The sequence below is a fragment of the Erinaceus europaeus genome, chromosome X (assembly GCF_950295315.1).
Source record: "Erinaceus europaeus chromosome X, mEriEur2.1, whole genome shotgun sequence".
In the NCBI taxonomy this organism is placed as follows: domain Eukaryota; kingdom Metazoa; phylum Chordata; class Mammalia; order Eulipotyphla; family Erinaceidae; genus Erinaceus; species Erinaceus europaeus.
Genome location: NC_080185.1, coordinates 37193073 through 37207067, shown reverse-complemented (window position 1 = coordinate 37207067; position 13995 = coordinate 37193073). Strand labels below are relative to the sequence as shown.

General features: G+C 39.8%; 1 protein-coding gene across 10 annotated transcripts in view; it reads right to left on the bottom strand.

The window, feature by feature from the left end:
* The window catches only part of THOC2 (THO complex subunit 2), a 127899-nt gene that overhangs the window by 104540 nt on the left and 9364 nt on the right, over positions 1-13995 (bottom strand). For 9 of the 10 annotated variants that reach the window (XR_009547573.1, XR_009547574.1, XR_009547575.1 and 6 more), the window contains exon 2: positions 2058-2116. Coding sequence is in view for 7 of the 10 variants with exons in the window: in XM_060183231.1 (XP_060039214.1) it covers positions 2058-2116 (59 nt within the window). In the remaining 3 variants the exon portion in view is untranslated. Of the gene's footprint in view, positions 1-2057; positions 2117-8953; positions 9030-13995 lie in introns of all 10 variants that reach the window. The other variant, XM_060183236.1, reaches the window with a different exon arrangement.

The window sequence follows — 13995 nt, the reverse complement described above, 5'->3', positions numbered from 1 at the left end:
TCCTTGGATTCCCACATAGATATGATGGGCCCAGTCCTCTAAAAGATCTCTCTCTCTCTCTCCACCATCACTGGTCACTTCATTAGAACTGTCATCACAAGCCCTCTTGTGAGCCTCTTCAGGACCTTGCTCTCACTGTAGAGCAGCAATAGTAGAGACTGCCCCACTCTCTGAAAGGAGACCAGGCCAGCTGACTCTGGAAGAAGACTGGTCCTGAAATGAATGGAGCCTAGAATGTGCCTACCTGTGACCATGGACTTGCCAGCTCTGAACTGACAGAGACTCACTCAGAGGTCACACAGGCTCCTGTGCTAAATATGAATATATATGGGCCATAAGTAAGATTGATAGGGCAAACAGTTAATGGTATTTATATACTTTTCTCATGTTTGGGAGCTACTCTCTACCCTAACCCAGCTTTCTAGCCCTATTCTCAACTCTGGTTCCATCTTCCCAGACAATATTTTAGTCCACCTTCATGTTAATTATCAGCCACCATGTTGCAGGTGCCACTATGATTCCATCTTGACTTCTCTGGACAGACGACCTTACCAATGTGTCCCAAAGTCTCACTTCTCCAGAGGCCTATCCCACTAAGGAAAGACAGAAACAGGCTGGGTGTATGGATCAACCTGCCAATGTCTAGTGGAAAACTAATTATAGAAGCCAGACCTTCCACCTTCTGTACCCCATAAAGAATAAGGAAGTTTCCCCAATAGAGGGGATGGGAGATGGAATTCTAGTGGTGGCAACTGTATGGAATTGTACCCATTATCTTACAATCTTCTGAATCATCATTAAATCACTAATAAAAAAAACTTCAGGGTTGGGGTAGAAAGCATAATGGTTATGCAAAGAGCTCTCATGCCTGAGGCTTCAAAGTCACAGGTTCAATCCCCCACACCACCATAAGCCAAAGCTAAGTAGTGCTCTGGTAAAAAAACAAGACAAACAAAAATTTTTTAATGCTTTCAACTAAAAAAATTCAAATGTTCTTCAAAAGTATATACTCTCATATTTAAATATTTTGGTAAAACAAAACTAAACTTATTCATATAAAAATAATTTGTAATCATATATTCACAAAACATAATTTAAATAACTATAATAAATTTTACCTAATAATACTGGTCTGAATCAGAACTGGTTACAAATTATTTTTCCACATTGAAAAATAAATGATTTGAGCTCTATTCCCAATGAAAGCTACATATGAAGTGCTTTAAGCTTAGCAGACATAATTGCTTTTGTTTTTATCCCTGCTTTTCTAAATCCATATGCCTTATTTTAATTAACAAATGTTAAATAGTAAAATACCTTAAAATTAAAATAATTGGAAATTTAAATCCTGTTTAATAACATTTTACCTATAAAACATATATATGATATACAGTAAACATCTCCTTTGCTTTTAATGTTTTCCATGGCAACTGCCTTTAACAAGATCCCCAGATACTACCTAAACACAACCAGCTCTAGCAGAAAACACTGAACCTCAGATTCTGGAAATTTCCGAGTGCAAACAAGATCAAAATAGTTTTTGTTTTCATGCTAGTTTTTCTTGTCTGTTTGTGGAATTTTTAATACTGTTAACAACTGCTAAAACTTAGCTAAACATGTCACTATTATAAATTCTAGCAATATCATAAATTAATATGCAAGTCATATCAACATCCATGTAGAAATGAACAATCTTAATAATTTTAATTCTAACTAATAAATTCACTTAAAAATTACAATTAACGTGAACCATTGTATACCTTTTACTTTCATTCATAAAATTTAAATGGAGTGGTCCGGGAGGTGGTACAGTGAACAAGCATGAGGTCCTCAGTTCAATCCCTGGCAGCACATGTACCAGAGTGATGTCTGGATGTCTGGCTCTTTCTCTCTCCTTCTATGTTTCTCATAAATAAATAAATAAATAAATAAATACTTTTTTAAAATTTAAATGGAAAACAGGATTTATTTACATCACATTTTATATTACAGCACTTGTGTTTATTGTAATCAAGCAAAAAATTATCGTTATTTTAAATGCTTTTTTAAAGTCTTACCTCTGTACATCGAACTATCATGGCTTTTATTTTCACTGAGGATCCGACATAAATGCAAACTAGAATAAAGCAGAGGTAATCTATATTAGTTTCTTTTTTTATACTCATTTATTTTTCCTTTTTGTTGCCCTTGTTGTTTTTCATTGTTGTAGTTATTGTTGATGATGATGATGATGTCATCATTGTTAAATAGGACCAAGAGAAATGGAGAGAGGAGAAGACAGAGAGGGGGAGAGAAAGATAGACACCTGCAGACCTGCTTCACCCTTGTGAAATGACTCCCCTGCAGGTGGGAAGCCCGGGGCTCAAACCGGAATCCTTACACCGGTCCTTGCACTTTGCACCAAGTGCGCTTAACCCGCTGCACTACCGCCTGACTCCCATCTATATTAGTTTCTAATCCCAACAGCAATGATGCTTACAGAGAAAACTATATCAACTAAAATTAAATGTATCAAATAGGTTCAGATTAATCAGTATATACTAAGAATAAAGTGACTCTAAAATCTCTTAATTGGTCAAAACTGTAAAATGATAGTTAACTCATTTTGAAAACTTGTAAATAAAAAATAAAAATAAAGCATGTATTCTGCCTATACAAGCGAACAATTGATAAATATCTCTACTTGGGAGCCGGGCGGTGCTCAGCAGGTTAAGCGCAGGTGGCGCAAAGCACAAGGACCAGCGTAAAGACCCTGGTTCGAGCCCCCGGCTCCCCACTTGCAGGTGAGTCGCTTCACAAGCGGTGAAGCGGGTCTGCAGGTGTCTATCTTTCTCTCCCCCTCTGTCTTCCCCACCTCTCTCCATTTCTCTCTGTCCTATCCAACACCAGTGACATCAATAACAATAACAATAATAACTACAACAATAAAACAAGGGTAACAAAGGGGAATATTTTTTTTAAAAGACATTAAAAAATGTCTCTACTTAAGTGTTTTCAGTTTATGAATAAAGACATTACCATCTTAAGACCCCCCCAGTAAATTAAAGAGTCTAGCCATTTATCAATGGCTGTTCATATCATGAGCAATCAGACATTATATAACTCCCAATCCTAATAAAAGAATACACTGCCCACTTATGAAATGATTTTTTTTAAGACAAACTTATATTAAGACTGGGCCACACTAAAATAAGATGGGGGGGTAGTAAACTTCAGGATAAAAAGGTTTAAGAAACATAAGCCACAATATTTAGGTCCTTACCTGGATCCTGTATGATACAAATATTTCAAAAAATATTTATTAATCAATAAAAAGTATTCATCTTTAAAAAGTACATAGTGGAATACATACAAATGGAAACATACTTGCTTCAATAGAATGGGAAAATGGGGAGTTGGCAAGTAAAAGTTTGACCAGTAGTTGAAAACTACAAAAGCTCAATTATCACTTAATGGGGGCAGGGAGGGATTATTATACCAATCTACCTTCTCCTATGTTTAAAGATTTTTCTCCAGTGAGAAAAATGTAAAATTATTTAAAAATGAAAAATACAGGGGCCGGGCAGTAGCGCAGCGGGTTAAGCGCAGGTGGCATGACGAAACTTAAGGACCTGCGTAAGGATCCCAGTTCGAGCTCTCAGCCCCACCTGCAGGGGAGTCGCTTCACAAGCGGTAAAGCAGGTCTGCAGGTGTCTATCTTTCTCTCTCCCTCTGTGTATTCCCCTTCTCTCTCCATTTCTCTCTGTCCTATCCAACAACAATGACATCATCAACAAAAACAATAATAATAACTACAACAACAATAAAAAACAAGGGCAATAAATGAGAAAATTAAGTTAAAATACTTGTAGTTTGAATAGTTCACTAAATTAATTTAAATACAAGGGACACAAATATTGGACACACTGAAAAGAGTTCTACTTATTTTTCTTTTCTGGATTCTCAAAAAAAAGAAAAAGAGGGCAAAAGTAATATTTATTTATTTATTTATTTTTGCCTCCAGGGTTATTGCTGGGGCTCGGTGCCTGTACTACGAATCCACTGCTCCTGGAGGCCATTTTCCCCATTGTGTTGCCTTTGTTGTAGTTGTTGTTGTTATTGTTATAGCTGCTGCTGTTGTTAGATAGGACAGATAGAAATCAAGAGAGGGGAGGCAGAAAGGTGAGAGAAAGATAACCTGCAGGCCTGCTTCACCGCTTGCGAAGCAACCCCCCCCATGCAGGTGGGGAGCTGGGGGTCGATCCAAACCAGGATCCTCACACTGGCCCTTGTGCTTTGCACCGTGCCTGTTTAACCCACTGTGCTATCGCCCAGCCCCTAAAAGCTGTATTTAAAGAAATAGTAACCAAGTAAGATCCACCTGCAGGGAGGAAGCTTCACAAATGGTGAAACAGTACAACAGGTGTCTCCCCTCCCTTCTCTATTTCTATCTCTAGCCAAAATAAATAGTAAGGAAAAAAGAGAGAGACAAGATAGCTGAAATACTGTCAACCTAAAGCTATAAAAATCAGTGACAAAATTACTTAAGCAACTGAGTGTGGACAACAATATCATCTTCATGAAATAGCAATAAAAAAAACCACTGAATTCAAGAGATAGATGAGGGGCCAGGCAGTGGCATACCTGGTTGTGCACATACTTTACAGTGCACAAGGACCTCGGTTCAAGCCCTCAGTCCCTGCCTAACCCTGGTCCCCTACAGGGAGGAAGATTCACAAGTGGTGAAACTACTACAGTTGTTTCCCCTCCTCTACCCTCCCCTCCCCTCTCCATTTCTATCTCTATACAAATAAAAGTAAATAGCAAAAAAAATAATAATAATAATAAAGAAAAAAAAAGGATTTCCATGAAAAAATAAAATAAGAACCAAACTACATACAAGCAATAAGTAAATTCTATCACTAAAAGAAACACTGATGGTGGTCCAAGAGGTGGCGCAGTGGATAAAGCACTGGACTCTCAAGCAGGAGGTCCCAAGTTCAATCCCTGGTAGGGCATGTACCGGAGTGATGTCTGGTTCCCCCCCCCTCTCTCCCTCCCTATCTTTCTCATTAATAAATAAATAAATAAAATCTTGAAAAGAAAAAAAATACTGATGGGGTCAGCACAATAGCTCACTTGGATAGTGTGCTACTTTGCCATCTACAGGACCCAGGTACAAGCCCAGCCTCCACCATACTGAAGGACGCTTTAGTATTGTGGTCTTTCACTGTCCCCCTTTCTGTGCCTCTCTGTCTCTATCTAGAAATAATAATAATAATATAAAAAGAAATGCTCATGTGCATTCATGTTTCATCCTGGGCACCACATTTTCCAGTTGATTAGTGTTCTGCTCTGTCAATCTCACAAAAATAAAAAGACAAAATCCTCAGAGAGAATAAAAGAATAAAAATACTCTATATTGAGAAATAACAGAGGGAGTAGCAGATGGTGGCACAATCAGTAAAGCACACACAGTACCATGTTCAAGTACCTAGTCCCTGTGTGTATGGGGGAGAAGCTTCAAGAGCAGTAGAGTAAGGCTGTAGGTATCTCTCTCTCCCCCCTTCTCTCCCCCTCTACTTCTCCATCTCTATTTTTAAAAAAAGAAAAAGAGGGGGGGCGGGCAGGGTACACAGCACAACGGTTATGCAAAGAGACTCTGTCAGAGGCTCCAAAGTCACAGGTTAAATCCCCCCACCCCCATCACAAGCCAGAGCTGAGCAGTGCTCTGGTGGGGGGAGAGGCCCCCAGGAATAGTGGAGTTATGGCACAAGCACCAAGACCCAGCAAAAAACCTAGGTGGCTAAATAAATAAATAAATAAGACAGGGATATAATCTTTTTTTTTTTTAAAGGACATTCTGTATTTCCCTTTGGGTTTGGGGGGAAAAGAAAAAAGCATTCTACAGCCTGAGGCATAGCACAATGGGTAGAGTGTTGGACTCAAACATGAGGTCCTCAGTTCAATCCCCAGCATCTCACATACCAGAATGATAGCCTGGTTCTCTCCTCTCTCTCTCTCCCCTCCCTTCATATTCTCCCCTCTCAGTAATAAATAAATCTGTGACAGATAAAATAATACTTAAAGGATATTCTTTAGGCAAATAAAATAACCTCAGATACAAGTTCAATGTTGCAACAATGAAGAAAAGGGCTGGGGAAATATCCCAGTATCAGAGCCCATGTGCCAAAAGCCTCACATAGCTATTTCTCTATCTCTCTCATAAAAATAACAAAACATTTTTTTAAATGAGGGAAAGTTATAAGGCCAGAATAGAACTCAACCAGGGGGCCGGGTGGTGGCGCACCTGGTTGAGCACACATATTACAGTGCACATGGGCCTGAGTTCGAGCCCCCGGTGCCCACCTGCAGGGGAAGGCTTTATGAGTGGTGAAGCAGGCTTGCAGGTGTCTCTCTGTCTCTCTCCTCTCTATCTCCCCTCCTCCTCTCAATTTCTGGCTGTCTCTATCCAATAAATAAATAAAGATTAACTTTTAAAAAAAAAAAAACCTTTAAAAAATTTTTTAAAAAAAACTCAACCAATAGGGCACGTGCTTTGCCACACAAAGGGTCAGGTTCCAATATCACATGGAAGTACCATGGCACGAGGAAGGCTCTGGTGTTGTAGTGTCTCTCCCTCTATCTCTACCTCTCTGAAATGAAAAGAATGAAAAAGTAGGTCTAGAAACTGTAGAATGAACCATACTTGTGTGAGGCCCCAGTGCCTTGGGGGGGGGGGGGTGAGTATAAAGGGAATTATAAATGACTATTCTTGTAGTATATTTAAATACGTAAAACACAGAAATACAAAATACATAAATATATCAAAATTAAATCAAGTTCATCCAAAATATATAGCTTGTTCAAATTAATTCACTGCCTTTTTTTCCACTAGGTTTATTGCTAGGTTTATTTCTGGAACTCTGCAAGGTCAAAGCTATATTCACGAGGGCTGGGCGGTGGCGCAGGAGGTTAAGCGCACATGGTGCAAAGTACAAGGACTGGCGTAAGGATCCCAGTTCGAGCCCCCAGCTCCCCACCTGCTGTGGATCGCTTCACAGGTGGTGAATCAGGTCTGCAGGTTCCTGTCTTTCCTCCTCTCTGTCTTCCTCTCCTCTCTCCACTTCTCTCGGTCCAAACCAACAACAACAGCTATAACAACTACAACAAGGGCAACAAAGTGGGAAAAAACGGCCTCTGGGAGCAGTGAATTCATAGTGCAGGCACGAACCTCAGAGGCAAAAAAAAAAAAAAAAGCTATATTCTACAGCTATACTAAGAGTTCATTTCTCTCTTTGCTGTACTGACCTTTGCAGTTAACGGTTCAAAAAGGGGGGGGGGGGTGTTAAAGACTGCCAGCACCTTAACATGTTTCATGACACCAAACTGTTTCACTGAAATCTTCAAAAACAGAATAAGCAAAGAAAAAAGGCCAGTCAACTAAGATATCACTTTCAGGACCATTCACAAACAGAAGCCAGTTTCACTTAAGAATGTCCTTGATGGGTGTGATGTCAGCAAGACAATAGAGTAAGAAGTCCCAGAACCTACTTTCTTCCTATGAAACCAACAATTTAACAAAAATACACATGTGAATTTCCTTTATAAGAAATTCAGAGAACTGGACTCCTATATTCCAAAAGAACATTAACCAGCTGTATCAAAGTTAGTAGAACAATTTGTGACAATCTCTTACCATAGTCCCTCCTCCTAAGCACAGTACGCACAATTGAAAGGAAACAAGCCCCTGCTTCCAAATTTCCCCTGGGGAGAAAAAGTCTAGAAGATTTAGCTGTCTGGCCTGGGGAGGGTGCTGCCTGAAGGACTAGTTTCTTTCTCAAACATCTTAGAGCAGACAGGAATGGCTTACACAATGCAACTGGGGTCTGCTATACCCAATAAAAAGAGATGTACAAACAGACCAATACAGCTCTTCAACCACTCCCTCAGGGGAAAAAGACCACCACCAAGAAGTCAAACATCTAAACAGGACAGGACTTGAGAAGTACTTGGATGAAAAACGACTAGAGCCTCCTTTGTCCAGCATTTAGGAAACTGTAGGAGGATTGATTTCTTTCTAGTCTGGCTTAAGGTACTAATAATAGGAAGGACCCAGAATATTCTAGCTATCTGGAGGCCACTATAAACAAAAGGAAAAAATTGAGTGGCCTGATGTTGTTTTAGATCTTTAGTACAATAGACAAACCAGAGGGTCTAGATATTCCAATGTACGTAAGAAGCTGGATACTGCCTTAGGGTGCAAAGGAAGGTAGGAAAGCTACCAAGGAAAAGATTATAGGTCCAGCTGCATGGAAGTTTCTCAAGTTACACAACCTCAGAAGCAATTTCTCCAGGTCTAAGACAATAGGTTCCCAGGGGCCAGGCAGTGGTGCACACAGTTCATAAGGGCCCAGGTTCAAGCCCCTGGTCCTACCTGCAGTAGGTGAAGCAGTATGCAGGTTTCTCCTTTTGTCTCTCACTCTCTGTCTCCACCCCCCCACACACTTTCTTGATTACTCTGTCTCTATCCAAACTAAATTAAATGTGTTTAAAAGAAAGAAAGAAAGAAAGAAAGAAAGAAAGAAAGAAAGAAAGAAAGAAAGACAGGTTTCCTCCCTAAAAAGAACAGAGCAGTAACTGAAAGGTCAACTAGACCCCAAGAGTAATAGCAGAGTAACAATCCACTTTTAGCTTTGCCAAACCCTGGCAACCTTGGCTGACACAGAATCAATTAATTTGACGACTGTGGCAAACTACCTAGAGACCACAGCAATCCCAAACCTGGTGCAAGACCAAATCAGCTTAACTATATACCATCTGAGACCTTGGGAGAGGAAGGCAGAAATGGAAGGGAAACCCCATAAAGACACCCACCTGGAGGAGAACTAGGCATTCTCATTTGGGGTTGTCCCCCTTTTACCCTGGAAATGGTAGAAGTGTACTTTCTCTTTAGAAACCTCTGCTAGCCTACCTGGTCACTTTCAGGTCAGCTGTCTCTCTATCTGAATGTAGAGTAGTAGGAACAGTGGACGTGCGAGGTCCTGACACTGCAAAATAAATTTAAAATAATAATAATAAATGTTGGGAAATCCCAATGGTTAAACATATTAAGGACCTGGACATTGAGACACTAAAAGTGCAGTGAATCCCAAATATGTACCCAAATAAGTTCACAGTAAGAAATTATAGTGGAGGAGTCGGGCGGTAGTGCAACGGGTTAAGCGCACGTGGCGCAAAGTGAAAGGACTGGCCTAAGGATCCCGGTTCAAGGCCCCGGCTCCCCACTTGCAGGGGAGTCGCTTCACAAGTGGTGAAGCAGGTCTGCAGATGTCTATCTTTCTCTCCCCCTCTCTGTCTTCTCCTCCTCTCTCCATTTCTCTCTGTCCTATCTAACAACAATGACATCAATAAGAACAATAATACAGCAACAAGGGCAACAAAAGGGAAAATAAATAAATAAATATTTAAAAAAAATTTTTAAATTATAGTGGTCCAGGAGATGGCGCAGTAGATAAAGCACTGGACTCTCAAGCAGGAGGTCTTGAGTTCTATCCCCAGCAGCACATGTACCAGAGTGCTGTTTGGTTCTTTCCCTCTCTCCTCTATCATTCTCATTAATGAATTAAAAAAACAAAAAAAAAGGTTAAAAAGGGGAAAGAAATTATAATCAAATTAAAATTTTAAATATGTTTTAAAGGTAGCAAGTGACAAGTGACTCATCACATATCCCTCATTAAGACACTCAATGGCTAGGACTAATAGCATAATGGTTATGCAAAAAGCATTCATGCCTGAGGCTCCCAACTCCAATTGCCCCAACCACCACAAACAAACCAAGATGAGCACTGTTCTGGCAAAAGGGGGGGGGATAAAAGATTATATAGATGTAAAACTTGGAAATTAGAAGGAAGCGTGATAATATGTTCAAACTAATGGAAGAAAAAAAAATTCAAGAATACCATATCCAGCAAAAGTGTACTACAAAAGGGATCAGGTGAAGTATGTGTGTGGGGGGGAGGGGATCAAGCAATGGGATAACCATTAGAACACAAACATTACCCATGAGCAAGGACCCACATTCCAAGTCCCCATCCCCACCTGCATAAAAGCTTCATGAGCAGATGCCTTTCTTTTTCTCACTCTCTCCCTCTGTTTCTATGGGGACGGGTGAGAAAAACCAAAAAAGACCAATGGGAGCAAAAAAAAAATTTCTATAAACTAATCAACCAATTAAATTGCAGAAATAAAGGAGACCTAATTTGCTAACAATAAGCTGAAAGAAAATTCTTATTTAAAAGTAATAATATAGTGACCAAGGAGGTAGTAGTGGATAGAACACTGGATTCTCAAGTATAAGGTCCTGAGTTTGAAATGCAGCATCACATATTCCAGAATGATGCTGGTATTCACTCTCTCATAATCTTTTTTTGAAGTATTAAATAATTACAGACAAATACAGAATACCCTAATACTGTAACAATGAGAAACAAGAAAGAACTTAAGAAAACTAAACCTAAAGAAATTAATGGGACCCAGGAAGTGGTACAATGGCTAGAGCACTGAGCTCTCAAGTATGAGCTCCTGAGTTCAAATCCCCAACATAGTATATGCCAGAGTGATGCTATGGTTCTCTGTTCTCTCTCATTAACAAAAATTTCCCCCTCAATTTCTCTCTCTATTCAATAGATAAATAAATAAATAATGCTAAAAAAATAATAATGGATGATGTGGTTCGGATGTGTGGCACAGTGGATAAAGTATTGAACTTTCAAGCATGAGGTCCAGAGTTCAATCCCAGGCAAAACATGTGCCAGAGTGATATCTGGTTCTTTTTCTCCTCCTATCCCTCTCATTAGTAAATAAATATTTTAAAAAATAATAATGGATGTATAATAGAAAAACATGTAATGTTGATAGAAGGTGAAAGACAGACGTGAAAGAGACAACTGCAGCCCTGCCCCAGGGCATATGAAGCTTTCCCCCTGCAGGCACTCCCATGTGGGGACTCAAACTCAGATCATCACACATGGTTAACATGCATCCTACTGAATGAGCCACCACCAGACTTTCTTTTTTTAATAAATTGTATTTTATTTTAATGAGAGAGAGAGATTCAGTGAGATAATACCAGAGCACTGCTCTGCTCTGGCTTAGGGTAGTGTAAGGGACTGCTAGGGACCTCAGAGCTCAGGCATCTCTATCCCTGACTCCTCAGGTTTTAAACATAGAAAATGAGTGCTAGCCATCAGGAGATGGCACACCAGGTTGAGCACACTTGTTGCCATGCTTAAGGATCTAAGTTCAAGGCTCCAGGATCCACCTGCAGAGCAGAGGGAAGCTTCATCAGTGGCAAAGGGGGGGGGGGGAAGGAGAGAGAGGGAGAGAGAAACTCCCCCTATCTGCCCTATCAAATAAAAATAAATATAAAAAATTTAAAGGATATATTTAAAAAATAAGTGACCTGAAGGATAACAGAGGACCTAGTGGGGGTTGTATTATTATATGGAAAACTGGAAAATGTTATGCATGTACAAACTATTGTATTTACTGTTGAATGTAAAACATTAATTCCCCAATAAAGAAATTTTTTTAAAAAATTAGTGACTTAGATAAGTAAATAAGCTTACTTGAATAGTGTGCTGCTTTGCCATGCTCCAGCATAGCCTCCTCCCCCACCCCCCAAACACAAATCTACTCTGTCTCTCTATTAAAAAAGGGGGGGTGTCAGGCGGTAGTACAGCGGGTTAAGCACACATGGCGCAAAGCACAAGGACCCACATAAGGATCCCGGTTCAAGCCCCAGGCTCCCCACCTGCAGGGGAGTTGCTTCACAGGCACTGAAGCACGTCTGCAGGTGTCTTTCTCTCCCCCTCTGTTCTTCCCCTCTTCTCTCCATTTCTCTCTGTCCTATCCAACGACATCAATAACAACAACAATAAAAAAAAAAGGCAACAAAAGGGAGTATTTTTTTTAAGTAACTTACCGAAAGTCAATATTAAGAGTGGATATGCAAGCCACAACAAAAGATATATATATATATACACACATATATATATATATACACACACAGACACACATACATAAATATATACACACACATATATAGTGTAAAACACAAAGGACACATTTGAATATATAACTATAAATCAATAAAAGAATCAATCCAACAGAAAAATGGGAGAAAATTTGATCACTAGCACCACCTACTGCCATTGGTATAAGGGGCTCTGGTCAAAAACATTTTTTTTTAATTGGAGCTGGTGAGACAGCTCAAGCAGACTGTTAGAGTATAAAATACACATGCCTGAGGCCTCGGAAGCCACAGGCTCAATCCCTGGTACAACCATATGCAGAGCTGAGCAGTGAGTTCTGGTATCTCTCAATAAACTAGTCTTTTTTTAAATTTGAGGGTGGGAAACGTACAGTGGTAGCACACAGTACTTGCATGTGAAAGGTTCCAGATTCAGTCCTTAGAAAGAACATATAAAATATCTATGTAAATACATAACATATACATTATTTTAGCAATCCATATTTCTCTCTCCCTCTCTCTCTCTCATTAATGAACAACAATCTTTAAAAAAAAATAGATCACTTTGTTGGGGGAAAAATTGGTTTACAAAACTGTTGTCACAGGCATACAATTTCACATCTCCTCATAGTTACATATAATATGTACATACACAATAGAATAGTATTCTGCTATCAGAAATTATTAAATTGGGGCAGGGTGGTAGTGCACCTGGTTAAGCGCACATGTTATAGTGCCCAAGGACCCAGGTTCAAGCCCCTAGTCCCCACCTGCAGGGGAATAGCTTCACGAGTGGTGAAGCAGTGTTACAGGTGTTTCTCTATCTCTCTCCCTATCACCGTCTTCCCTCTCAATTTCTGGCTGTCTCTACCTAATAAATAAATAAAGATAATAAAAAAATTAAGAAAGAAATTATGAAACTTTCTTTTATTACAATTTGGACAGAACTTGAAAGAGTCATGTAAAATAAAATAAGCCAAAAAGAAAAAAAAACTAGTGCAACAGGGGCTTGGCACCTGCACAATTCTACTACACTTTTTTTCCCCTTCCTATCTAAGATAGAGACAAAGAGGAAAGAGAAAGAGGCAGAGAGATAGAAAGAAGGAAACCACAATGTGAAATATGTCCAGGGCTCCCAAGCGGTCCAGTGAGCTCAGCCTAGATCCTTGCACATGGTAAAAAATATATGCTCTACCAGATGAGCTATTTTCCAGACCCTGACAAAGATTTTAAATGTCTGAAGCAAGGCAAACAGTCATAAAGGCAGATGGGAGTATATTTTGAAACAGTTTGGCAATATCTACTAAAGCTTAAATTAGAATCTCAATCTAGAACCCAATAATCCCACAGTATATATTCCACAAACCCCTACTTGTGTACAAGATACTTGTATAAGGATGTCTCTATTAGCACCGTCAGTTATAGCCAAAAACTCAAAACAACAGAATTATTCATCAACAGCATAAGAGATAAACTATCAGCCACCAGGTTACAGATGCCAGCAGGATGCCGACCAGACTTCCCTGGACAGAAGACCCCACCAATATGTCCTGGAGCTCCGCTTCCCCAGAGACCCACCCTACAAGGGAAAGAGAGAGGCAGACTGGGAGAGAGACCCACCCTACTAGGGAAAGAGAGAGGCAGTGTGAGAGTATGGATCGACCAGTCAACGCCCATGTTCAGCGGGAAAGCAATTACAGAAGCCAGACCTTCCACCTTCTGTAAGCTATCAGGGGAGGAGATGGGATATGGAGATCTGGTGGTGGGAATTGTGTGGAGTTGTACCCCTCCTATCCTATGATTTTGTTAATGTCTCCTTTTATGAATAAATAATTTTTTTTAAAAAAGAGAGAGATAAACTATCTATGGAGTGGTCACAGTAACATCTCACTTGGTAGAGCATTGGTCTTACATGCTTGAGGTGTACCCTTCAATTTCCAGAACCACATGTATCAGAGTGTGGCTGGGTGGGTGGGTGTGTG